The following is a 24554-nucleotide window of genomic DNA, read 5'->3' as shown; positions in this document are numbered from 1 at the left end:
CTCTTTGTCTCTCACCCCACAAATAATCCATTGGTAAATCCAGGTGGCTTTATATATCTTCAGAATACGTTCAGTATATTTTATAATTTAGAGGGCTATGGAAGCATCAGGTGTCTCAGGGGATGGAGATTTTGATTGAACAATTACGGTGACGTTACGGGCCCATGTTCAACTCCTAAGATTCTGTGATTTGAAATAATACCAAGAGACCCTATAGAAATCTACTATTTTAACATACTATAGCAGTCGTTTAGTTTTTGAGCCCGTTTAAATGTATGCCACCCGTAGGGTTTGATTTTACCATTTTACCTTGAGCCAAGATGGGAAGCAAGTGAAAGGAGAGGATTATTTGTATTTTGTGTTATTTTGCCTACCTTCCTTCTCTACCTTTTTTATGCTGTAGTAGCATCTCTGAATAAGTTGTGGTTTACAAGAGTAGTTTCAGCTTCCATCCCTGCCGCCTCATTTTTGAGGTAGATTCAGAGTCGGACTCATGTTTCTGTGTAGTCCTCTTGGGCAGTAAAAAGTTGGAAAGGTTTGTTGTCAGCTGCTCTGTGCATTCACCACTGCAAATAAAAACCAGTAAACCTAATCGTCCCTCAGTCTTTAATTACAGTAACATAATTTTTGAAAAATTAGCTTTAAAGTTATTGTGGCATAAGGAAATGAAGTCAAAACTAACTTTTTGCTAAAATCCTATTTCAGTATCAAGATATAATCTCAAAGTTGGGACAGTCATATTTCTGATTTCCATTTTGCTAGGAGATACGTTCTATAACTTGGGTTTTAGTGGCTCATTGAGAGGGTGTTACCTATTATTTACCCCCATGTGGTGTTGGTATACTTGGAAACGAAAGTAGTTTGATGTATATTGCTAAAGCTTTTCTCATTGTTCTATCTGTTTTTTCTCACCTACCCCTACTAGTTTTCTTTTTTGTAATTCACTTGCTTAGAACGTTTCAGGGAGTCTTCTCATGTTTTTCTTTTTTTGTCCTTCATGCTATATACCAGGGCAGAACATAGTCATAAGCAGAAAAATTACAGTGTCATTAATTTATTCTTCACCCTAATAAATTTACATGTTCTGTCATTCAAGAAAAAAAGCATTGTATCTGCCATTGCTCCACTCTGTGATTAAAAGTAGAGTATATTGTTAATCCCAATGAAAAGTGGGATTAACAGCACTTGGAGATTGTGGGGACTGTGGATGCAGGTTATAAGGTTAGACTCATAAGTTGACTTATATGATATGCTCTGAGGGATGATAGACCCTCTGCCAAAATATTTAAGTGCTGGAAATTTCACTAATAGTCCTTTATTTCCTCAGATCTTTCATGTTACCTGGAATAACCACAGTAATGCAAATAGTCCTGCAAGGAATAGCAACAGTAGCTACATCTGCTGTTGAGTAGGGCCTTAGGTGGGAGGACTTTTCCCCTTTTTAGGGGTTGGGAGGACTTTTCTTGATAGTGGGATGAGTACCTGGGCTTGAAGAGATTCTTTCACTTCACATTTTAATATAAAAGCCTGCCAATAATAGGGAGAGAAGAAATATATAACTATTGTTAGAGAGCTTCCTGATGAAGGGGTAAATTTTTAGGAAAGAATATTTGAAAAGTAGGACTTATTTCTATCTTTTGGTCTATGAATATTTTAGTAGTTTTTGTGATTTAAATAAATGTGCTTGTTGTGCCATGAGGAACAATATCTGAAATTTGGAAAATCTATAAGTGGTACTTTTTCAAAGCCTAACTTCAAAAATTTGATTCATTTACTGAGTAATCTAGTAATTTCAAATTTAAGCTAAATTTTTTATTTATGTTTCTGTCATACAGTTTCTCTATTATTGAAAAACTATTTTTCAATTAGCTAGTAATATGTACTATAATCTTAATCATGTGTATATATCTTAGTAAATAAATATGTACCTAGTAATGCACTTTTCTTCCCTCACAGACAAACTTTCCAGAAATGATGAACAGATATAAACAACTATTGACCTATATTCGGAGTGCGGTCACAAGAAATTATTCTGAAAAATCCATTAATTCTATTCTTGATTATATCTCCACTTCTAAGCAGGTTAGATTCTGTTTTTCCCTCTTAGTACTTATTAATATGTTTATCATTTATACTACGGGCTTTGTTTTTTTGTTTTTAAGGCCTAGAGGTTTTATTTAAGCAGTTATGCTCGTTTTTATTTTTAGTGTGCTTTAAAAATAATGTGTATTTTATTCTTGATTACAGTACTAATTGTATAATATTAAAAGATTATAACCCTAGCTTAATCTCTTTAAATATCACCTTAGATACTAACAATCTGCACACAACTTTTGCAGGCTTATATTAGACTCCCATACAGTTACTATCACAGTTCCTTCTAATAAACTTCATCAGCACTTCAGCTAGCCACCCTGAGCTGTTAATACTTAACAGTGAGTCAGGTGGTTTGTGTAGATTTGATTAGATAAAGATCCTTGTGAGGAGAACCTGTACTCATATCCATTAGTAATTGGCATTACTCATTAGGTGTTCAATTCAATAAGTTCTATTACAAAGAATAGGTGGATGATGGATGATGAAACTACAGTGGGTATGGGGAATGATAGTGCTTTCATTATTCTAGTCTTTGATTATTAAGAAAAGCAATGATTATTTTATTGCTAAGGTAATTTTTAATTGGACTATTCGTTTATATTCTTTTAAGCAACATAGTCCTAAGTTTCAGCTTTCTTACGCTATGATGTTGGAGCACAAGAAGTATTTTCTATATCACTTAGCATTTCTTAGAACGTTTAATAACTCTTTGTACTCAAAAAATGTTCATCTCAGAATCACCGTCTTTCATTCTGTCTTTTCTGCTAGATGTTGTTTTTATTTCTTGAGGCAGTTTATTTTTACTGTTTATATCTAAAATATATGTAATGGAAATAGAGGAAGATAAACTTATGTTCAGAACATTAACACTTAATGGCACTAATTCTAGAGTTCTTAAATATCAGGGGGCTTTTCTTAAGTGGAAAAATATTTTCTGAGTTTTACAAACAAGTGTTATCAAAACAGTTTTTTGTACATTATTCATAAATGGTATGCCAGATATTGGGGGGGAATTAAGTAATTTAAAACTTTAAGATTGTGTGTTGCTTCATGCTATTATATGTAAGCTTTTTGTCTTTTTGAAAGTAAGTATAGATATTGGTTGGGCAACACTTGACTTACTGTGCCATCGGCAGTCGTGAATAAATAGGCAACCTTTTCTGAAAGTATCAAGCTTTCCTGTTCTCATGGCCCTCTTACCTCTTGATCCTGTTAAGTAGAGACATAGAGAATCAGGTATTCAAACAAAGGTAGAGCCAGAAGCGGGGCGGGGGGCGGGGGGGGGGGAAGGGGACAGAGGGGCTTATCATAATGCAAAACAAACAGCAATTTCCATTAAAAAAGTCAGACTTATGAACTGATGGTGTTAGACTCAGCTAAAATTGTGCTAGACTTTTCCCTCCGCTCAACTCCAACAGTTTACCAGTAACTTAAAAGCTTGTAGTCCAGTTAATTGATTAGTGACATTTATAGAAGAATTTTTGAGGGAAGAGGCTTATTCTTTGTTTCTTTAACAACTTAGTGTTTGCCATATAGTAGGCACCAAATAAGAGTTGAGTGCATAAGATATACACTATTAATAATAAACAGCACAACTAGTTCTATGTGCATGTCATTTACTTTGCTAATATAGAACAAGTTATTAGATTGAAAAGGACAAACCTGTACTACTAGAGCATTAGACATTTTCTGGGTTTTATTTTTTTTAACGCATAAAAACACATCTTGGCACTTTTTGTAAATTTGGTCTGTACTTTGCTAAAGTTTTGTTAATTTTGTGGACTGTCACAGACATTCAATAAGATACAGATAGTGTATCTTATGTATATTAAAGTTCAAAGATGCACTTTTAGTTTGCTCAAATTAACTTTATTAACAGGTACAAATTTGCTGTTTACAATTATAGAATTCTGATTTTTTATGTCAGATGGATTTACTGCAGGAATTCTATGAAACAACACTGGAAGCTTTGAAAGATGCTAAGAATGACAGACTGTGGTTTAAGACAAATACAAAGGTAACAATTATAATTACATTTTTTTTCTTTTGAAGAGTGGGCGGGTATCCTTGATAAACTCTATAAAGATGCACCTTCTGTTGAAATCTTTTAATTTTAATAAGTTTATTTTTTTACAGCTGGGGAAATTATATTTAGAACGAGAGGAATATGGAAAGCTTCAAAAAATTTTACGCCAGTTACATCAGTCCTGCCAGGTAGCATTCTTTTATTTTTTCTTAATATTTCTTCATAATAAAAAAGCATAAGAAAAAATTGTATTTGAAACATTGTTTAGGGATGTTTTTGTTCAAGCATCATTGCAAAAATAAAATTTGGAAAATAAGTTACCAGAAAGCTAATTTTCTCTGAGAATTACATTTCTTCCTCCTAGTCCTAATTTCAATCCTTATTTTTGTAGAATGAGGCATAGGTATCAATAAATGAACAGACCAGTCATTAATACTAAGAATAAGGCTTTCATATTTAATTATGTACCCTATGAAAATTGGAAAGGATATTATAGACATACATCATAAAGATATTTTATATTCTAGTTTTCATGTATGAATCCTCTGTAACACCACCGTCCCATAGAACTTCATGTGATGTTAGAAACATTCTGTATCTGTGCTCTCCAATATGGTAGTATCAGATACATGTCATCAAGCACTTGAAACGTGACTAGTGAGATGAAGGTACTGAGTTTTTAATTTAATTTAAATTTGGATAACCATGTGGTCTGGACAGTATACCTGTATAACTTTCTAAATGTGAGCTGTAATTTTGTATTTCCTTTTTTGTCTTGATCAATAAGTTACTTGATATTAGTTTAAATATTATGTAGAAATACTGTTTTAAATATTTTTATGCTCTTTCAATGCCATGTACGTTTATTTTAATTATATGTGTTATTTCTGTGAATGGGTAAAAAGTTAATCAGAAAAGTGTTCTAAATCATCTGCAGATATTTTCATTTAATAACTTTACCTTTTTTTAGTTTTTAAAAACAGGAAAATGTTTTATATTTCATAATAGGTTTGGTTTATAAGGCAGATCAGTCATTTACGGATTGTTTCTTATCTATACATTCTTAAGGGAATCTGGTACATAACCAGCTGTGTGTTCACTTCCACATGAAATGAAAATGGTTGAGAAGGCATTTCTAATTTTAAAAAGTCTTACAAATATATACATAAGGAATATGAAAAAGCCCTCTGGAGAAGTTTTTGCTTGGTTTATTTCAGAACATAAGGAAAATGCCATCTGGATTGTAAATAACATTAAAGCATAGAGAGATGCATAATAATCTGAACGTACAGATTGTCTTACATATCATAGTTTTTGGTCTGGTTGTGACTCAGTGAAAAACAAATAAAGGGAAGTTTTAAGTTGGAAGACCAAATAAATAATAAATTTTGGCTTTGTGTATGTCAGTGCTTGATGTTATGATTATCTGACTGTTGACCATATTCTGTTTTTCGTGGCCTGTGTTTTGTGGGCTGTTGGTCATCTTTCAAAGTCGAACTCAAATCTCCCCACCTTTGTTATTCCCTTGACATCCCCCAAGAGAATTAGTCCTTTCTCTTCCATTCTTGGCATTTGGTTCATACTTAACTAGAGTTATTATCATTTATATTATAATTTATCTGTTGACAGATTGGTCTTCTAGATTATGAACTTTTTGAGATCAGGGACATTGGCTTATTTAAATTTGTATTTCCCCAAGGTAGTCCCAGTACCTGGCTCTAGGAAGGCTCTTGAGAAGTGCTTTTGATTGAATCAGTGGATCTAAAGTAGTTGTGAAGATTTGGAGAAGACCATTCATAATCTCCTAGCTAAAACAAAACATTGCAACTTTTATACATTAAAAAAATACCTCTGGCCACTTTTTTCCTATTGAATGACTAGAAAATACAAAAATGACTAGAAAATGGGTTCCTTTTTGGCCATTGAAGGTCATGTTCTTAGTAATCTAGGTCCCAACTGAAATTTGTTATGCATTTTCCCACAGAATTAGTATTATAAGTGTAAGGTTCTCAGGGTAACGCAAGTAAAAATCACTAGGTTGACTCTGAATTCTATCTTGACTAAATGTTCATTATTTGCTTTCCTAGACTGATGATGGAGAAGATGACCTGAAAAAAGGCACACAGTTATTAGAAATATATGCTTTGGAAATTCAAATGTACACGGCACAGAAAAATAACAAAAAACTTAAAGCACTCTATGAACAGTCACTTCACATCAAGTCTGCCATCCCTCATCCACTGATCATGGGAGTCATCAGAGGCAAGTTTGGTTTGGAAAGGGTGGGCAGTTGTCATGGGAAGATATCAAGGTGTCCTTACATATGATTGAATGACTCTGAAGGTTGTTTGTTTTAGTGAAAATAAAAGGCAAAGTAGTGAAGTCAAAGAAATGATCTAGTCTTAGAAGGGAATTAGGATGAATCTTTGTCTTTGTAAAATTTACATCAGTAAAGATATTATTAATAAAAAATTCACCATCAGAAGTTCTATTGTTGAATTGTAATGATATATATATAATTACTTTCTTTTTTAATGATTTATTTTTTATTGAAGTATAGTTAATTTACAATGTGTTAATTTCTGCTATACAGCAAAGTGACTCAGTTATACATATATATACATTCTTTTTTATATTCTTTTCCTTTATGATTTATCACAGGATATTGAATATAGTGTGCTGTGCTGTACAATAGGACCTTGTTATTTATCCATTCTATATGTAATAGTTTTCTATTAACCCCAAACTTCCGGTCCATTCCTCCTTCCCCACCCCTTGGCAACCACAAGTCTGTTCTCTATGTCTGTGAGTCTGTTTCTGATCTGTAGATATGTTCATTTGTGGCTTTATTTTATATGAGTGATATCATATGGGATTTGTCTTTCTCTTTCTGACTTACTTCACTTAGTATGATAATCTCTAGTTGCATCCATGTTGCTGCAAATGGCATTATTTCGTTCTTTTTTATGGCCAGGTAGTATTCCATTGTGTATATGTACCACATCTTCTTTATCCATTCATCTGTCGATGAACATTTAAGTTGTTTCCATGTCTTGGCTACTGTGAGCTCTGTGAACATAGGGATACATGTATCTTTTTGAATTATAAGTTTCCCTGGATATATGCCCAGGAGTGGGAATGCTGGATCATATGGTAATTCTGTTTTTAGTTTTCTGAGGAACCTCCATACTGTTTTCCATAGTGACTGCACCAATTTAACATTCCCACCAACAGTGTAGGAGGGTTCTTCCCTTTCCTCCATACCCTCTCCAGCATTTGCTATTTGTAGACTTTTTAATGATGGCCATTCTGATTGGTGTGAGGTGGTAGCTCATTGTAGTTTTGATAAAATTACTTTCTACTTCAACTGAGAATAAAGATTTGCAAATGCTTGTTTGGCTGATGTTTAATGAAGAGCTTGCTTTTAAGAATTAAAGTATGTGCCCTTTACACACTACAGGAGCTAGTAGTCTTCAAGATATAGAATTAAAAGACTGGAAGCACTGAAATAGTTTTCATTTAATTTTTATAAAGTGTTCAATCTTGTTATTACAGAACTGAAAATGTCCTCTTTTCTCCTGTTTTATTCTTTACAGAATGTGGTGGTAAAATGCACTTGAGAGAAGGTGAATTTGAAAAGGCACACACTGATTTTTTTGAAGCCTTCAAGAATTATGATGAATCGGGAAGTCCAAGACGAACCACTTGCTTAAAATATTTGGTCTTAGCAAATATGCTAATGAAATCGGGAATAAATCCATTTGACTCACAGGAGGTATGTTTGTGCTCTAATTCTTCATTTCTATCAGCTATCTCTTGTGAAAATAAATGTATTCTTTTTTTGTACATACACAATTAATTCTTCTTCTTTTTTTTTAACTGTTTAGGCCAAACCTTACAAAAATGATCCAGAAATTCTAGCAATGACGAATTTAGTAAGGTAAGCTTTAATATTTCAGTTAAGGTAAATTACCTTAAAGCAGTGAATAAATAGGAGAGAGGAGAGAACTTTTCAGAATTCAGTTAATACTCAATGTTTGCTCTCTTGTATTTTGGCTTGAAGTATACCAAAGTTGATGAAATTTTTGAAGTCATTTATTTTACTGTTTCTGTTAGTCACGAGATTTTATAAGTATTCATTATCTGTATGAGTGTGTGCACACACTGTTTTTCAGTAGAAAGCTGTAGAGGTTTTAGAACAATTTCACAATGTTACAGTTTCTACCTGCCTTAATCCAAAATGAAATTATGAATTGGTCTACATTAGTCAAGAATTTTCAGTAAGACAGTTTCTTTACTTGTATATTTTCTTAATTGACAAGATTAAAAATCACTTTAAATAAATTTGCCTCAGCTAAATTTCTGATGTAAGGAGCAGCAGAGGTGTCATACTGGTAAGAAATCTAAGGATTTATTATTGCCTTTTGTGGAGAAAGATATGACTAATTATAGCTAATGACTAAAAAACCTGCCATAATCAATTAATATTAAACAAAATTAAAGAAAATGAAACCAAGCAAAGAGCCTAGAAAAGACCTGTTTTTGTAAAAGAAATCAATGAGCAAGAAAAATTTTCCTCTGGGCCAGGAATAGATGGAGCCTAGGCTTTAATGGGCTTTCTTTATAGAAAACCAAGGAACTTACTAGGTTTCAAGTCCATTGTTTAGATTGTACGGCTGAGTACCAAGACAGGAAGAACGTAGTTAGGGACATGGTGCAAGGTTGGGTTTTTTTGTTTGTTTTCAGATACTTTTAGGTAATTTAGATGACCAGGCATTGTCTTAATAGTCTTTTTTTTAATTTAAAAAAGTACTGTTAGACTATAAATTATGAGTCACCTACATATAAATTTTATATACTTGGAGAGAATAGCTTATTTCATAATACTGTTTAAGCTTCTATGTAAAATGTCCTCATTTACTTTGTTTTTATTTGGCTATGACTTTTACAAGTTACTAGGCTTTTTGTTTGTTTGAAACCTTAATTTTAGCTGTAAAAAATAAGAAAGATTTTATTTTAAGGGGACTACGAATGGTTAGGGGATAAAAAACCTAAACTGGGCTTCCCTGGTGGCGCGGTGGTTGAGAATCCGCCTGCCGATGCAGGGGACACGGGTTCGTGCCCCGGTCCGGGAAGATCCCACATGCCGCGGAGCGGCTGGGCCCATGAGCCATGGCCGCTGAGCCTGCGCGTCCAGAGCCTGTGCTCTGCAACGGGAGATGCCCCGCAACAGTGAGAGGCCCACGTACCGCAAAAAAAAAAAACCTAAACTGCAACATTAAAAAATCAGTTTCTTTTTTATTGTTTACTTCTTTAGTTTATCTTAATATATATTTGTTGAATTAAGTTGATTTTAGTTATGAAAGGAGGCTTCTCCATCTTTATTTCAAATAGTTTATTCTACCTACATTTGGCCACATTAAGAGATTATCTGTTTATAGAGGTTAGCTACATAATACTTTTAAAAAATGTTTATTAAGTTATATTGCTAAGCAGCAGTTTAACTTTTAAAACTCTTAAAGAAATATTGAGGGAAAGTTTTGCCCTGGACATTAATATTTTGTTCAAATTAAATTGGTTAAATGCATTAAATGGATTAAAGTACTGATTTATCAGACCTTTAAAAAGTAATGGCTATATTTGTATATTATGTCTTACAATTTACTCTAGTGAAGCCTCTGTATTGGAACTCTAAAACTTATTTTAATGATAAATTTTGAAAGAAGTGGCCTGTGGTGTCCCACATTTTGTGTAAGATTTTTTTTTTTAAGCCACTTAAATAGTGAAAGAATGTCTTTTGGTTAAAATATATGTGTGTGCAAGTGTTTTCACTATTTGAATATATCCTCCTATAGTATTATATATTACAATAATATATTTGGGGTAGGTAAGAAAAGTAATGCTTCCTAATTTTATCTTCCTAGTCAGTTGCCAGCAGACTAGAGGAAAATAATTCCTGTTGAAGCACTTGAATCACCTGTCCCTAACATGAAGTTACATTGCGACCCAACAGATGGAAGCACAGCAGAGGGCGTGCAGAATGGCTGATGATATGTCTTACATATAAAGCAGACAGTGGTGCCATATCCAGAAGGTTGGCTTCTTCCTTCTCAGCACCTTTAGCAAAATCCCCATAGTGCCTCCGAGAGTAGATAGTAGACGTCTCAGAGAATCATGAATGTAAATCAGCCTTTGGCCTTCTGCAGCAGTGTCCATCACTCTCTACTTTGTGTGTGTATCCCATTTGGCACTAATTATCTGCCACCAATGTTTCTGCTGTATAGCTCAGTGGAATTCTAAGGCTAGAGAGAATTGAGAATCAAATGTTCCCTTTAAGAAGTTTTGGCAGTTGCTGGTACCTTTCTAGAAGATAAAAATTAGGAAGCTGCATTTCTGAATAACCTTCAGGGAGGATATACTGTCTTATATCCAAACTCCTCCATACAGTAGTATGCATGAAACCTGGTTTCTTAGGGATTAAACGCACAATTTAAGTTAAAAGCATCAAGCATTAAACAGTTATTAAACTGTTGTCAATTCTTAATACCAAGATTTAGGGAAGATTTTAATTAGCTATGTATAAATATAATATTATAACCCCAGAAGATATAATTTATCTTTCCTTTATAAAACCAAAAGCATTAAAAAGGAAATTCATTTTATTTTCAGAAGGATACATGTGTGTTTAATTCCAATTTCCATGACAGAAACTATAATATAATTTAGATTTTTGCATATAAAAATTGAGAAATAGGCTCTTTGGTTTATCTGATTTAATATATGACTTCTTCATGTTTGACAAAATTTATGCTTTTCTTTTTCTCTTAGTGCCTATCAGAATAATGACATCACTGAATTTGAAAAGATTCTAAAAACAAATCACAGCAACATCATGGATGATCCTTTCATAAGGGAACACATTGAAGGTATATTCTTTCTGCTGAAATTGTTACTTTCTTTGTCACTGTCAAACAGTACTTCTTAATGGAGCTACATGGAATTAAGCTGTTTTTCTTCTGTTTATTGCAAAATATAGAAATGTTTCTAAATGCTGTCATGGAATGGAATATTCCTTAAAATTATAAAGCTGTTTTAAAGAAATCACTAGCCAATTTCATTTATTAATGTAATCAATTTCTTATATGATGTCCATTTCATTTAAGGTGGCTGTCCCTTTTACCTTCTTATTCTAATTTAGATATTGTTGCATGTTTATTACTGATGTTGAAGTTCAAAGTTAATTTTTAGGATTTATTTTTGACAACAAAAGTTTTGAAAACAGCCTGCTGTTGATAATGCTGAGATGCACTTACTTTGAAAAGGTAGGCTAACACTGTACCAACAAATGTATGAGATTTTTAATAAGTTCTGATTAACAAAGATAAAAGTCGTCTCTTTGTTCTGGAACCGCTTATACCTCCAGTGTTCCTACCTGTTATGGAGCTATTTGAGGGTTTTTAATAACCATTTGGGACAACTTATTCAAATACTTGAATTCCAGATGCATTAAGAAAATCCAAAGATCAGAAGCAATGTTCTTTTGTTCCTCACCTTCCTTTCTCTTTCATTCAGCAGATATTTTTAAAGTTCTTATTTGAACTTAGAACGATACTATATTTTGTGGCGTAGAAAAATATAGAAGTCTTGTGCATGAACTTCTATCTATTTTTTTTAAAGGACACTTACATGAAGAACTAGGGACAATTGTAAAATCATTGTATAAAATGTACTACTCTAGGTTTTGAAAGAGCATAAAATAAGGAACTTGTGGGTACAAATTAGAGCTTCTTGAAAGAGGAAACTGTAGAGGAAATGATGAGCAGTGAAGTATTATTGAGAAGGCAAGAGGATATTTTAAGTAGTATCACAACGTGAGCAAAATCAGGGAGGTGGGAACAAGAAAAAATTATGTGAAAGACAACCTTTAATCATACTATGCATCTGTTGAACCCAGATGTTTTTAGATACAAATACCTTATGTTCTTGTTAGGAAGAAAGATGTATTTTGAGAAGATAAATGATATAGTTAATTAATATAATTTAGAAGTACATAGTGATTCATAAAGCTATACAAACTAGTAAATACAATTGTGTTATTTTAACTTTTTTCTTTCAGAGCTTTTGCGAAACATCAGAACACAAGTGCTTATAAAATTAATTAAGCCTTACACAAGAATACATATTCCTTTTATTTCTAAGGTACTTTTATTCATTGATTTTAATATTTATAATTTGTAGTTATAAATGCAGTATACCTATCTTCTATTTAAAAGAGTGATTCTTGTTAACATTTTGTAATACTACCTTTTTAAAATACAGCATAACTTAAGGTTTTTCCTTTTAGTGTGAATTTTTCTGTTTTCCTGGCATAAATTGAGTTAAAAGAAAAGAGAAATAGGGAATCATTATATTTCATTTTAAAGATTCCTTCAGCCTCAGAGAAAATTGTAGGAGAGAAAGTGGCTAAAATATATAATGAATGTATGGCTAAGCCCAACCACAATAAAATTATAGCAGGGGTATACTTTTAAAGTTAACAAGTTGGATTTTATCAGACCTGTGTTCTCGGAAGTATTTTGAACAGATAATGAAATTTGCTTTAAATTTTCTTTTTTAAGTGGTAGAAATGAATTTAAAATATTTAAGAATAATTATATAAAATCATAAAGTCTTTCAAAAAGTTAATTGGTAGAATTATAATGAGTCTCTTGTCTTAGGAGTTAAACATAGATGTAGCTGATGTGGAGAGCTTGCTGGTGCAGTGCATATTGGATAAGTAAGTACTTGACTGTTTTGTACCACAAAATGTTTAGGACATAAGTTTGAATAATGATGGCAGTGGTAACAGTTGCATTCTTGATTTTTCATAAAACTCTTTGGCTGTGGTTTTCTATTAAAAGAGATATATGTGTGTGATGGCTTTTTATAAATGAATGATCCTGTTAAGCACATGATCTTTGAAAAAGTTCTAAAAGACTTTTCAAAAGGTTTCTCTTTCAGTATATGACCCATATACAGCTAGAGAATTATTTAATGGATAGTATTATTTTGTTTTTAAAGTTTAAGGTATGATATATAATAGTTTGGAAATTGTATCTTTCTTAAATGCAGTATGTTATTTAAAGCTTCACATATTACATTTGCTCTTGATTAATTGGGTAAGTATATATGCCTGTTGGTTCTTTCAATGAAATTGGTGAAAGGTAGCTGAAATCTGGTTTCTGTCTGAAGTTTGAATAAGGTAGTGAATGTTAAATTAATGCTGAACTCAACCATTCACTGTAGGCAGCAGCTTTTTTCTTTTGCATTTATTGATATTGTGACTATTGTATGAAGTCCAGAAGATATGTTTAGTGAAAATGGTTTGTAGACATGTCTTCTTTTATTTATTTATTTCCAGCACTATTCATGGCCGAATTGATCAAGTCAACCAACTCCTTGAATTGGATCATCAGAAGAGGGGTGGTGCCCGATATACTGCACTAGATAAATGGACCAACCAACTAAATTCTCTCAACCAGGCTGTAGTCAGTAAACTGGCTTAACAGAGAACAAGCTTTTACAGACATACTTAAGTGCAGAGATGTAACCCTTAAGAGAACTGGGAATGGCAAAACTACTGTCGGTTGATGTGTCCCGAAAATTATTGGAGTTATGGCAGAAGTGCTTTTTTTGATCAACTGGTTTGTGTTTTGCTGCTGCATTTATCCCAAGAAAAACAGCTTTAATCTCCAGAAGAAAACCAAAATGCCGTGGGATTTATGCTGTATTGACATCTTGCCCTAAAACATACAACATCATAGTAATTTGTCATGGGCAACATGACCAGAGAGAAGATTTTTGTCATGATTTTAAATACACTGACACGCTACTGTTGGTTAAATTTAAACATGTTTTACCTGCAGAAATTCTCTCACAAATAACCTGCAATAACTTGAAATGCATACCCTTTTGAACACTTCCTTTTCTCATGTATAAATTAAAATGTTTGCTGCATTTTGCAAAATGTCAGTTCTCCAAAAATGTGTCCGTATATTTCTGTACCTGCAGTGTAGTAAAGGTTTAGATGAAACCCCATAATTATAGTGGCATACTGTCACTTAGGTTTCAAGCAGCAAAATAAACAGTGCAGCTCAGAAATTGTAGTTTGGTTCTTGATGCGTTTTTATTACATGTGGGGTTTTGTTTTGTTTTTTAGTACCTTAGAAATGTCAAATTATTTTTCTTCACTTAATGTTAAAAAGCCTGGGAGCAAATAAGTCAGTTATTTGCTTTCAAGTTTTTAAGGAGAATTAGTTTCTAACAAAACATTTGCATAGTACTTAACTTTGAAAGTGATACTTTAAAGGAATAAAATCCTTTTTTTTTTTTTAAGAATGATACTCCTTTTTAAACGATTCTAACTCTCAGAATGTTCACTTTAAACAAATACGCCAGAATATAGACAGCTAAATGAATGTTACCCTGCATCGTGATCATGCTGGAAAATTGTTTCCTAATTCCAGCAATCTACCGTTGCTCAAAACCTTTTGGGTTTTGCTCTTTTACAATTGCATTCAGAGCTAATTTAAGTCACACACACTATTAACTTTAAGATTGCATATTGTTAAAAAAAAAAAAAAAAGTATTACCCAACTTGATTGTTTTATAGTTACCATTTTTGGGCACCAAATGTCTTTTGACTGTTTCCAAAAATTAAATCAATCTATGAGGTAATAGTAGGAAGTATGCAACTGTCTTTGAAGGCGATCGCAAAAGAGTTTTAAAGGTATTTTGAGCAGTGGTAGCATAGTTAGGAGAATGAACTGTGGCCTTCCAAGGTGACTACCTTAAAGGAGACGCAGCTCATTTGAATGTATTGAGTTTTGGATGTATTCGTTTCATTTAAGAAAACAAAGTTCACATTATTTTATAGAGTCGAAAGGAAGAACTAAGATTAAGATAATTTGTTTGGTTTTTCTATTGCTTGTTATTTTGTAAAAAGAAGTGAGTGGTAGTTCAGAAGGAAGACTGTTGTAACTGAAGAATGACAACCAAGAATTTTTGATCATTAAATCAGATTTTATAAACAGTGGAAGGAGCATGGACTTAAAAACAAGGCAGGCTTATTTGGTTTTGTCAAAATTTTACGAAAATATGTGATATATATTTATACTAAAACTATATAATCCTTAGATATAGGAGAGCAATCAGTTAATGTCTTTAGCAGATTAAAGCAGTATTAAATACAGGTGCAACTTGAAAATGTAGAAAACTGAAAGAAAATGAAAGACAAAATTAATGTCTCTGGTAGGGAATAAAAAAGTTTAAGATATTATAAAATTATGTGTATTTTTTTCTCTTCTGCATAAATCATTTGTGAAAAATGTGCTAAATTTTTTTTTTACAGGAGTAGTAATAATTAGGATTTATTTTTCAACATAATTTAGAGACTCTTGTTACCCAAATAAAAATGACAAGTTTCTGTGCCTATATTCAACTATGTATGCATGTGATATAACTGGAAAAAGGTTTTGCTTATATTTGAATTGATGGAATTAGAATTCAAGGGATTTGAATGATGTGATTTAACTCTTACTCTCCAACTCAACATGCCCAGTTCTCCTGTGGTATCTTTGCTGCGTGCAGTAGTGCACCTTCCAGTTTCTAGGGAAAGCATGCACTTGTTATTTTTTGAGAAGCTAGGCTTGGTGTCTAACAACATCCAAACTTATACCATAATCTTCAATTTGTTGTAATTGTATGTATCGCATAGGCTTTGTTTAATAGTCCCTAGATATGGGTTTGTTCTATTTTTAAAGTCATTTGCCACATTTGTTCTTGAACACAGATTTTTGATAAATCCTAACAGCCTGGTGAACTTAAAAATATTTAGGTTTTTTTTTCCCCCTTTGAACATTTTCTGTGTTTTTTGCATCAAACCTTTTAGAGGTGAACTCTTAGAGATTGCTTATCAAAATATAACTAAATTTAAGAAAAGTTAAAAAATGATTGGCAAATTCTTGGCATTTAAATTGCTTGTTAAATCTTGCCCTCTTTTGTGAAAACTGTAGTAACAAGTAGTTTACACCATATTTCTTTTTACCCTAAACCTGGATAAACTCACTTCACAGTAATCTTTGGCTGCCACAAATAGATACTATCTGTTGCAAGAACTGGATTTCCATTACTCATTCTAGCTCTTACACTAATTTTTAAGCTGTTGAGTAAATATTTTTCTCCACATCTTGTGTAACATAACTTTTTTTGTTCTTTAAGTTGAGATGAGATGTGTATGTGTGTACTAAGAATTGCTTTCGTTACAGGAGTCCCTTCTAACTAAAGATTGGTAGTGTAGCCTTCAAGACTACTAAGGATCTGATTTCACATGAGGGTATAGTTTTAGTCCAGCCTGTTTTAAATGGGCTACACTGTGGGCAGTGTAGTATTTTTTTATTACCTTATAATTAGATACCAGTTTGTCTCTGACTGAGAAACAGCTGCTCTTTATATTTAATATATCCATGATAGTAAAAATTTTTAAAGGGATTTTCTTTTTTAATCAGTAGTCTTTATAATTCTTCAGTAAACTCAGGTAAGTACACTTTTCTTTTGGGTTGTGCTTGGGAGTGAAGGTGTCCAGTTAGCATATGAAGCAGATTATGCTGGTATAGAATGCCGGTTTACTCAAGGATAAAAAGGTATTTGCCTAGTGTTTCCCTCTTACGTTATTTAAGGGACTCAGAGATACTCTAAACATTTATTTACCAAGCCTGCTTTTTAAAAATAATAGTATTTTAGTACTGCTTTAAATAAACCTGAGAAGTTTTCATTTGATTTAGGTCATTAAAGCAAAACTTGAGCATGCAAATCTCTAGTAAAGCTAGCAGTTTCATTCTTTATATGGGATTTATTCATCTTTTATATAGGATTTATAACATTTCGAAGGAGATAAACATCATTTTGAACTGACATATGTAACAAAAAATAAAGAAGGAATTGGCTTTTGGGTTTTTTTGTTTTGTTTTTGTTTTGAGATATAATCGACATAGAACATTTTAAGGAATTGACTTTTAACTATTTTGTTTCAAAGTGTTAATACTATCCAGGGACTTAGAACAAGAGCCTGGCTGTCAGGTCCCAGAGCTTGAAGCCCAAGGAGTTTCCCTTCCTTTTTTTTTTTGGAGTTTTACTTTTTTTTGTTGTCTTTGTATTAGGTTTTCTTCCCCCCTCCCCCTCCTCCTCCCCAGGCAGTATCCTGTATTTGTTTTGATACAATTATAAATAGGAATAATTTATAAGAACTTTCTTAATGTAGGCATACCAGAGAGTCTTAAATTTCTAAATGTAAGTATATCAGGCTCTGTTTAACTCAAGATTATTAAATTTGACTACGTATCTTCTAGCTAGTGTGTGCCCTTAATGGCATGGGTTAAGCAGTGGTTGAAAAATTGTGTGTACTTCACTTTGAATCACTAGATGAGATTTGAAAAGGTTTAACTTTAGGAATTTCAAGGCAAGTTAAAATAGTAATGCTGTTTGGAGAATTTATGTTTGTTGATAGTAGGCACCACAAAACAACTGTGTCAGTAATTCTAAATATTCCTCAAAAAGTTAAAATTTAGTATCACTCAGTTTGCTTTTGAATCTTGAAAATATTTGTTTAACTTAGGTAATGTCCCAGAAGAAGCCAATGTGTGGTTCTCTAAATTTTTACTTCTTTAGTGTCATGTGTTATTTTTAAACCTGCTGGAATAATTAAAAACCAGTCTTATGACATCAAATCTTATGACATCAAAGGTAGATGCCAACTCTACCTTAAAACCCTGTGATAGGCAAGAAAAAAATTGTTTCTTAAATACTTATCTTACTGTTTGGGGCCAACTTTGTTTCTCTTTGGCCAGGATTTTACATTGTAAACTCGGTTAGAATAACCACACTAATGGCTGGCAAGTACTATTTTTTGTAGGCACGTGTGTGCGTGTGTGTGTGTGTATACATACTTGTGGGAGTACAAAATTTACTCCCCAGTCCATCACAGTAATTTTTTTTCCAGTTTCCATTAATATCATTTGTTTCTTACTCAGGTATATGTCATTGAAAGAATTGCCAGTGTACCAGTAACTTCTATGTTTGACTTAGGTTTTGTGTGGAAGACAGTGTCCAGATATAATCCAGAGGTATTAGGTTGGTTTTTTTTGTTTGTTTTTTAAGTCTGAAATAGGGCATTTTTAAATCAGTGGATAAAAGTTGGGTTTTTGGACATTATTTATCCTATGAGTTTATGGAGTTAAAGTAATCTAGAAGTTTTAATCATCCCATAAAGTTGTCAAAAGTTTGCATGCTTACTGTATTAGTAACATATTAATGCTGTGTTGAATATCTAATTTTTGTTAAAATGTTTGCCTATCTCCTACTATTTAGTAAAATACTAAGTTTTTATGCATCTATTTTAAATAACACTGAGGATAATTAAAATAAATTTTCAACTGTACGTCAACAAAGAAATGGAATGATGTTATGAAAAATGCAAAGTTGTTTGATTTTGCAATTCGTTACATAGTTTACATTATGAGTTTTCTCAATTTTCTTTTTCTTAAGCTAGTGTTAAAAATGACTTAAATTCCTTGAGCTCCCTAACTAGGTGGTAGGAAGCGTGGCAGGGGATGTCTACCTGAAATTGGAAGTCCCACAGATTAATACTTGAGAATCAAGTGATATGTGCAGGATGAGTCACAAGATGCTTTAAGACTTAGGTACTCAACGGCTTTTGACTGGAAGTACACATTCTTTATCAGTAAAAGAAATTACATAATCTACCTCTTAAACATTTACTGTGTAAATATTAATCTCCATTAGCACAAGACCAGCACAATGGCTTTAAATAGTACACTTTATATATTTGATCAAATAATTGAATGTATACTTTAATAAAATAGCTTTTGAATATTTTAAGTATGTTTCTCAGAAAACAGTACTGAAAGTCTTACTCATTTGGTTTGGAAATCAGGGTTTAAATATTTTCCACTTTTAAGATTACCTTGTTCTGCTTTGCAGCATTCACGGAGGAGTTGGTCTCTCCTGAACCCTGTTTAATGGTCTGTTACGGAACAATTCATGTTGCAAGCAAATGTCTCAGGAATTAAGCCTTCAGTATAAAATTAAACATTTCTAAGCAGGTAATTAAGTCAAGAGGAGGAAGAAATGTACTCTCCCAAATCCCTATTATGGTGCTCTAAAAAGAATACTTCAAGGGCTGCAACGTCTAAGAAACCACTTGTGAATTCTTTTGTATATAAAAATAATATTGTTCTCAGGTGTAACCTTCAGCCTAGTAGAATGGGCCAACTCTTACCTCGAAATATAATAATGCAATCAGTCAGCTTTTGAAAGTCAAAAAAACTTACAGATTAATAGCCCCTATGGTCAAGGTTCCAACGTAAATGTATAAAACCAATGCCACTGCATATTGCAAATCCTTTGGCCTTCCAAGTTGCGGGAGTTGGAGAAAAAGAGTGAGGCAGTTTACTGCCTACTTCAGCAGCATTTCAAACAGCAGTGGAAGGTCATGTGTTGATAGTATTATCCCGGCAAGGAACTACATAAGTAATATACATCTAATATTTTGAGTTGTGTTTTTATTTGTTGTACTTAATAGTTTTACAGTCCCAACTCAATTTTAGAGTAATGAATGGAAATTTATAGTTTTCTTTCTAGAAACCTATTTTAAGTTTTGTCATTATGATTGATCTTCCGTAGGTTAATGGCCTTCAACCGAAGAAGGGTTACCTATCTTGGACCTTTTAAAAGTGAGTTGTATTGTGAAAGAATATAGACCACAAACTGATGTACTTTATTGAGTAGGGTAGAGTTGATATTTAAAACTTGATCTTTCACCTTTCTCATAATCGTTGTCTTCACCACCAAGAGACAGGAAAGAAATCTAAAAGTGCTTAGAATACTAAAGGAACATGCCCTTTTTATAACCTCCTCATCTGTTTATTTAACAGATATATATTATGTGCCTACTATGTGCTGGGGACTGTGTGCTATATCCTAAGTTTGAAGGATATTGTAAGGAACAAGTCATCCCTGTGCTCAAAGAGCTTAGTTCTATAGGGAAAAGCAGATAAATAGATAATTTCAGATAGAGAAAAATTCAATCTGTAAAGATGGGGCAGGCATCTCTGAGGATATGAAAGTTGGTTTCACACAGGAATGAGGAATGGAGTTGGCCATGCAGATCTACAGGAAGAGAAGTCCAGGCAGAGAGGTTAAGTCCACCTGAGATGGGACGGGTATATTAAATTCAAGCAAGGTAGAGTGTGATATTAAACAAGATGAGAGAGCCAGTCAGGGACCAGATTATGGGTAGTCTTATAATTTGATAATGAGTTGAGATTTTATTCTAAATACAATGGGAAGCCATTGGAAATTTAAATTCTGATATATCGTTTTAAAAGATGACTCTGGCTGTTGTGTGGAGAAATGATTATTTGGGGCAATAATGCGACCAGGAGACCAGGAGGAGCCCATTGCAGAAGTCTGGGACATAGAATAGAGGCTTTTAAAAGCGACTAGGATTTGGAAAGAGCACAGAATCGGCATAGGCAATGGGATTTGCTTATGAATTGGAATTGAGGGTTGTAAAGGAAAGAGACAACAAGAATGGCTCCCAGGTTTCTTACTGAGCAACTGGTAGATAATGGTATCATTAAATGAAATGGGAAGATTGGAAGCACAGTTTTGTCAAGAGGCAGAACCAGCCAGCAAAAGAAACAAAAGTGAACTAGGAGCTTGGAAACAGAGTAGTATAACAGAAACTGGAAATTTCAGAACAGAGTGGTCAACTGTGAATGCTGCTGAGAGGTTAAATAGGATGAGGGCAGAGAAGGGGCCTCGGATTTAGCAAAATACAAGTCTTTGGGGATGCTAATGAGCATCTTCAGTGGAGTGATAAGGGTGTTCCAGCTCTTCAATTGGACTGTGAGAAACTTCTTTAAATAGTCGCTGTCCTTAGTTTCTCCTTATAAATTGAAGATTAAAAAAACAATAGTCCATCTTTTTTATATCTTCTGAATGGTAAGCAGCATAACTTGGGAAAATTTGAAATACAGCAAACCATAACTCCAGACGTTAATAACAAACAGCCTTCTAAAGTGTCTCTTCCTATAGAATATTTTAAAACCTGTTTTTCCCCCTTTCCGACACTGTATATTTATAAGCATTTAATTTAAAATTTTTCTGTGATGCCTATTAACTATGAAATTGTATGAAATCCATGGCTTTACCTAACATTTTTATATCTGTAAGAATGGATTCGTTATATATGTAAACAAAGCCCTTTCAGCTTATCGACTTTCATTATATCTGGGGATATCAAGATAGCTGAATGTTAATGTCACCAAAATCATGAATTCTTGAAATGTTGGATTTATCTTCAAGGAACTAGTTCAGACATAAATAATGCTATAACAATTAAGCTTTGGTATTTTGAGTAACCTCAAATTGACAGTGGAACAGTATGTCTTATCCTAAAATTATTGTGTTTTATCTGAAAGTATACATTTGCTTACATACTTGAATACCCGTGAAGCAATTAGAATAATTAAATTTACAGGTCATTATATCTCAGGATTATAGTAGTCATTTTCTGCCATCAAAAATCAGGAAACAATTAACAAGGGAGATTGTGCTTCTGAGGACAAAATATGTGAACTCTCAGGCAGGTTTCCATCTTAAAGATGCATTTTGCAGCTTCCCAGGGGACAGGAGTGTGGTAAAGTAGAAAGATCTGGGGGGTGGAGACCTGCATTCTTCAGCTGACCATGAATTGAGACCTTGTCACTTAACTTCTCTGATATCCAATTTCCTTAGTTGAGTGATTCTTTTTAACCTCAAGTATTCAGAATTGAGAAAATCATAATCTTGGCATATGTTTTTTCAGTTTACTTTCCATGTGTTTATTTAGGTATGTGTATATCTTAAAATAATATGCATATGTCTATTTTTAGTTTCCATAAATGGTATAAATTTGTTATTTGTTTTTATTTGTTATTTTTTAAACTTTTTTTAATAGATTTATTTTTGGCTGCGTTGGGGTCTTTGTTGCTGCATGCAGGCTTTCTCTAGTTGTGGCAAGTTGGGGCTACTCTTAATTGCGGTGCATGGGCTTCTCATTGCGGTGGCTTCTCTTGTTGCAGAGCATGGGCTCTAGGCACATGGGCTTCAGTAGTTGTGGCTCGTGGGCTTCAGTAGTTGTGGCTCATGGGCTTCAGTAGTTGTGGCTCATGGGCTCTAGAGCACAGGCTCAGTAGTTGTGGTGCACGGGCTTAGTTGCTCTGTGGCATGTGGGATCTTCTCATACCAGGGCTCGAACCCTTGTCCCCTGCATTGGCAGGCAGATTCCTAACCACTGTACCACCAGGGAAGTCCCTTATTTGTTACTTTTAAATCTAGTTCACTACTCCTGTTTTATCTCTCCCATCTTGTACATATGGCACAATTTACCTTTTCATTTCTCTAGTGATAGATATCTGTGTTCTTTCCATATCCTTACTACAGTAAATACTTCTGTGATAAATATTTTGTACCTATCTCCTTATGGACTTGTGCAAAAATTACTCTGGGGTATGTAACTGGAAATACTGGTTGGGTCCTGGGGCATAATACTTAATTTTACTAAATACTACCAGATTACTCATCAAAATGACTCCACCATTTATGCTCCAACCAGTAGTGCATGAGGGTTTTGGTTTTCTCCTATCCTTGACAGCCCTTAATAATATCTGACTTTCTAAAGTGATATTTACTGTTAATTTTAACTTACAATTTTGTAATTACTAATCTTGAACATCTCTTCATACACTTATTAGCCATTGAGGTTTCCCTTTCTATGGACTACTCTTGTTTTTCTGTTTCTTTGTTTCACTTTGTTTTTTGTTTTTTTATGGACTACTCTTCACCTTCTGTTACTGGCTTCCTAATTTTTTAACTGATTTGTGGGAGTCATTGTATATTCTACATAGTAACTCCTTATCTGTCTTCTTTTAGATTTGCAAGTATTCTCTGAAGTATTATCTCTGGCTTCCTTCATTGAACAGAAATCTTTCATTTTGATGTTAAGTCTATCCTTTTTTTTCTCCCTATTGCCCATACTTTTCTGGATCTTGTTTAAGAAGTCCTTTCTTATACCACGAAAACATTCTTTTATATTTAACCCCTTTATATTCAGTCCTTTATTTGGAGTTTTTGTGTATGATTTGACGTAGGAATCAAGCTTTATTTTTTCTGTGTAATGAGCTAATTTTCAAAGTACTATCTACTAAATTAGTACTCTTTACTGATTAGTGATGTCACCTTTTTCAACTACCGAGATTCTACATATGCAAGGGATATATTCTGGGCTCTCTAATCTGCTTAACTGTTCTACTTGTTCCTTTAGCAGTATTTTATTCACCTTGTGTTTTTATTAATGAGCTGAGTATTGTCTTAATAACAGGAGACTCTCCCCACCCAATTTTGAAAATCATTTTAGTATTCATGCACCTTCATTTTTCTATATGAATTTTGGAATCAGTTTGTCAAGTTCCCTTAAAGTCCTGTAGTTTTAATTGGAATTGTATTGAATTTAGAGGATAACTTGTTTCTTTTTATGTCATCTTAGAGAGTTTTTAGTTTTTCTCTATAAAACTCTTGAGCATTCTTTGTTATATTAATTTCTATATCTTTCTAGTTTATTTTCGCTTATTTCCTGAAACATTATTATTTGGTTATTTTTGGGACAAAAGAGTGATATTGATATTTGCATACTGATTTATTTTAATCTATCAGACTTGCTGAACCTTATTCTATTAATAGTTGATCTGTTGATTATCTGTATTTTCTATGTAGATAATCATATTATCAAGAAAATAATTATACTTTTATCCATTTCCTTCCATCCCTATACCTCTTATTTCTTTGTCTTATCTTCATTGCTCGGGGTCTCCAATAACACATGGAACAGTAGTGATAACAGCCAGCATTCCTGTCTCAAAGAAAAAGTGCCTTGAGTTTCTCCATTAGGTATGAGGTTTATGATCAGTTTAGGGGTAGGGGAGTTAGCGTTCAATAAATGAAGTTTCCTTCTATTTCTCTTCTCCTGAGAGGTTGCGTGTGTGTGTGTTTTTGTTTTTGTTTTTGTTTTTAAATCACAAGTAGGTTTTGAGATTTATTAAGTGTCTCTGGACCTAATAAGATGAACATGTGATTTTTCTCTTTTTGTCCCTTCATGTAGTGAATTATACTCATAGATTTTCTAATGTTAACTCATTCCTACATTCTAGCATAAACTCAAACTGATTATATATTCTTTTTCCATACAGTGTTGGACTTACCAGCCAACATTTTATGTAGCAGTTTTCCATCATGTTTTTAGGTGAAATTGGCCTATAATTTTCTATTTTTGGAT

General features: G+C 33.1%; 1 protein-coding gene across 5 annotated transcripts in view; it reads left to right on the top strand.

Annotated features, from left to right (window-relative positions):
• The window catches only part of COPS2 (COP9 signalosome subunit 2), a 58909-nt gene that overhangs the window by 13032 nt on the left and 21323 nt on the right, over positions 1-24554 (top strand). For 3 of the 5 annotated variants that reach the window (XM_073800965.1, XM_073800963.1, XM_073800962.1), the window contains exons 4-15: positions 1957-2082; positions 4004-4114; positions 4234-4311; positions 6211-6385; positions 7720-7898; positions 8011-8063; positions 10952-11049; positions 12240-12322; positions 12841-12899; positions 13524-16697; positions 19160-19281; positions 19862-19911. In XM_073800965.1, coding sequence (XP_073657066.1) covers positions 1957-2082; positions 4004-4114; positions 4234-4311; positions 6211-6385; positions 7720-7898; positions 8011-8063; positions 10952-11049; positions 12240-12322; positions 12841-12899; positions 13524-13668 — 1107 coding nt within the window. In that variant the 3' untranslated portion in view covers positions 13669-16697; positions 19160-19281; positions 19862-19911. Of the gene's footprint in view, positions 1-1956; positions 2083-4003; positions 4115-4233; positions 4312-6210; positions 6386-7719; positions 7899-8010; positions 8064-10951; positions 11050-12239; positions 12323-12840; positions 12900-13523; positions 16698-19159; positions 19912-24554 lie in introns of all 5 variants that reach the window. The other 2 variants (XM_073800964.1, XM_004320577.4) reach the window with 1 other exon arrangement.

The sequence above is a fragment of the Tursiops truncatus genome, chromosome 2, assembly GCF_011762595.2.
Source record: "Tursiops truncatus isolate mTurTru1 chromosome 2, mTurTru1.mat.Y, whole genome shotgun sequence".
NCBI classification, from domain to species: domain Eukaryota; kingdom Metazoa; phylum Chordata; class Mammalia; order Artiodactyla; family Delphinidae; genus Tursiops; species Tursiops truncatus.
This window is presented reverse-complemented; position numbering and strand designations above follow the sequence as displayed.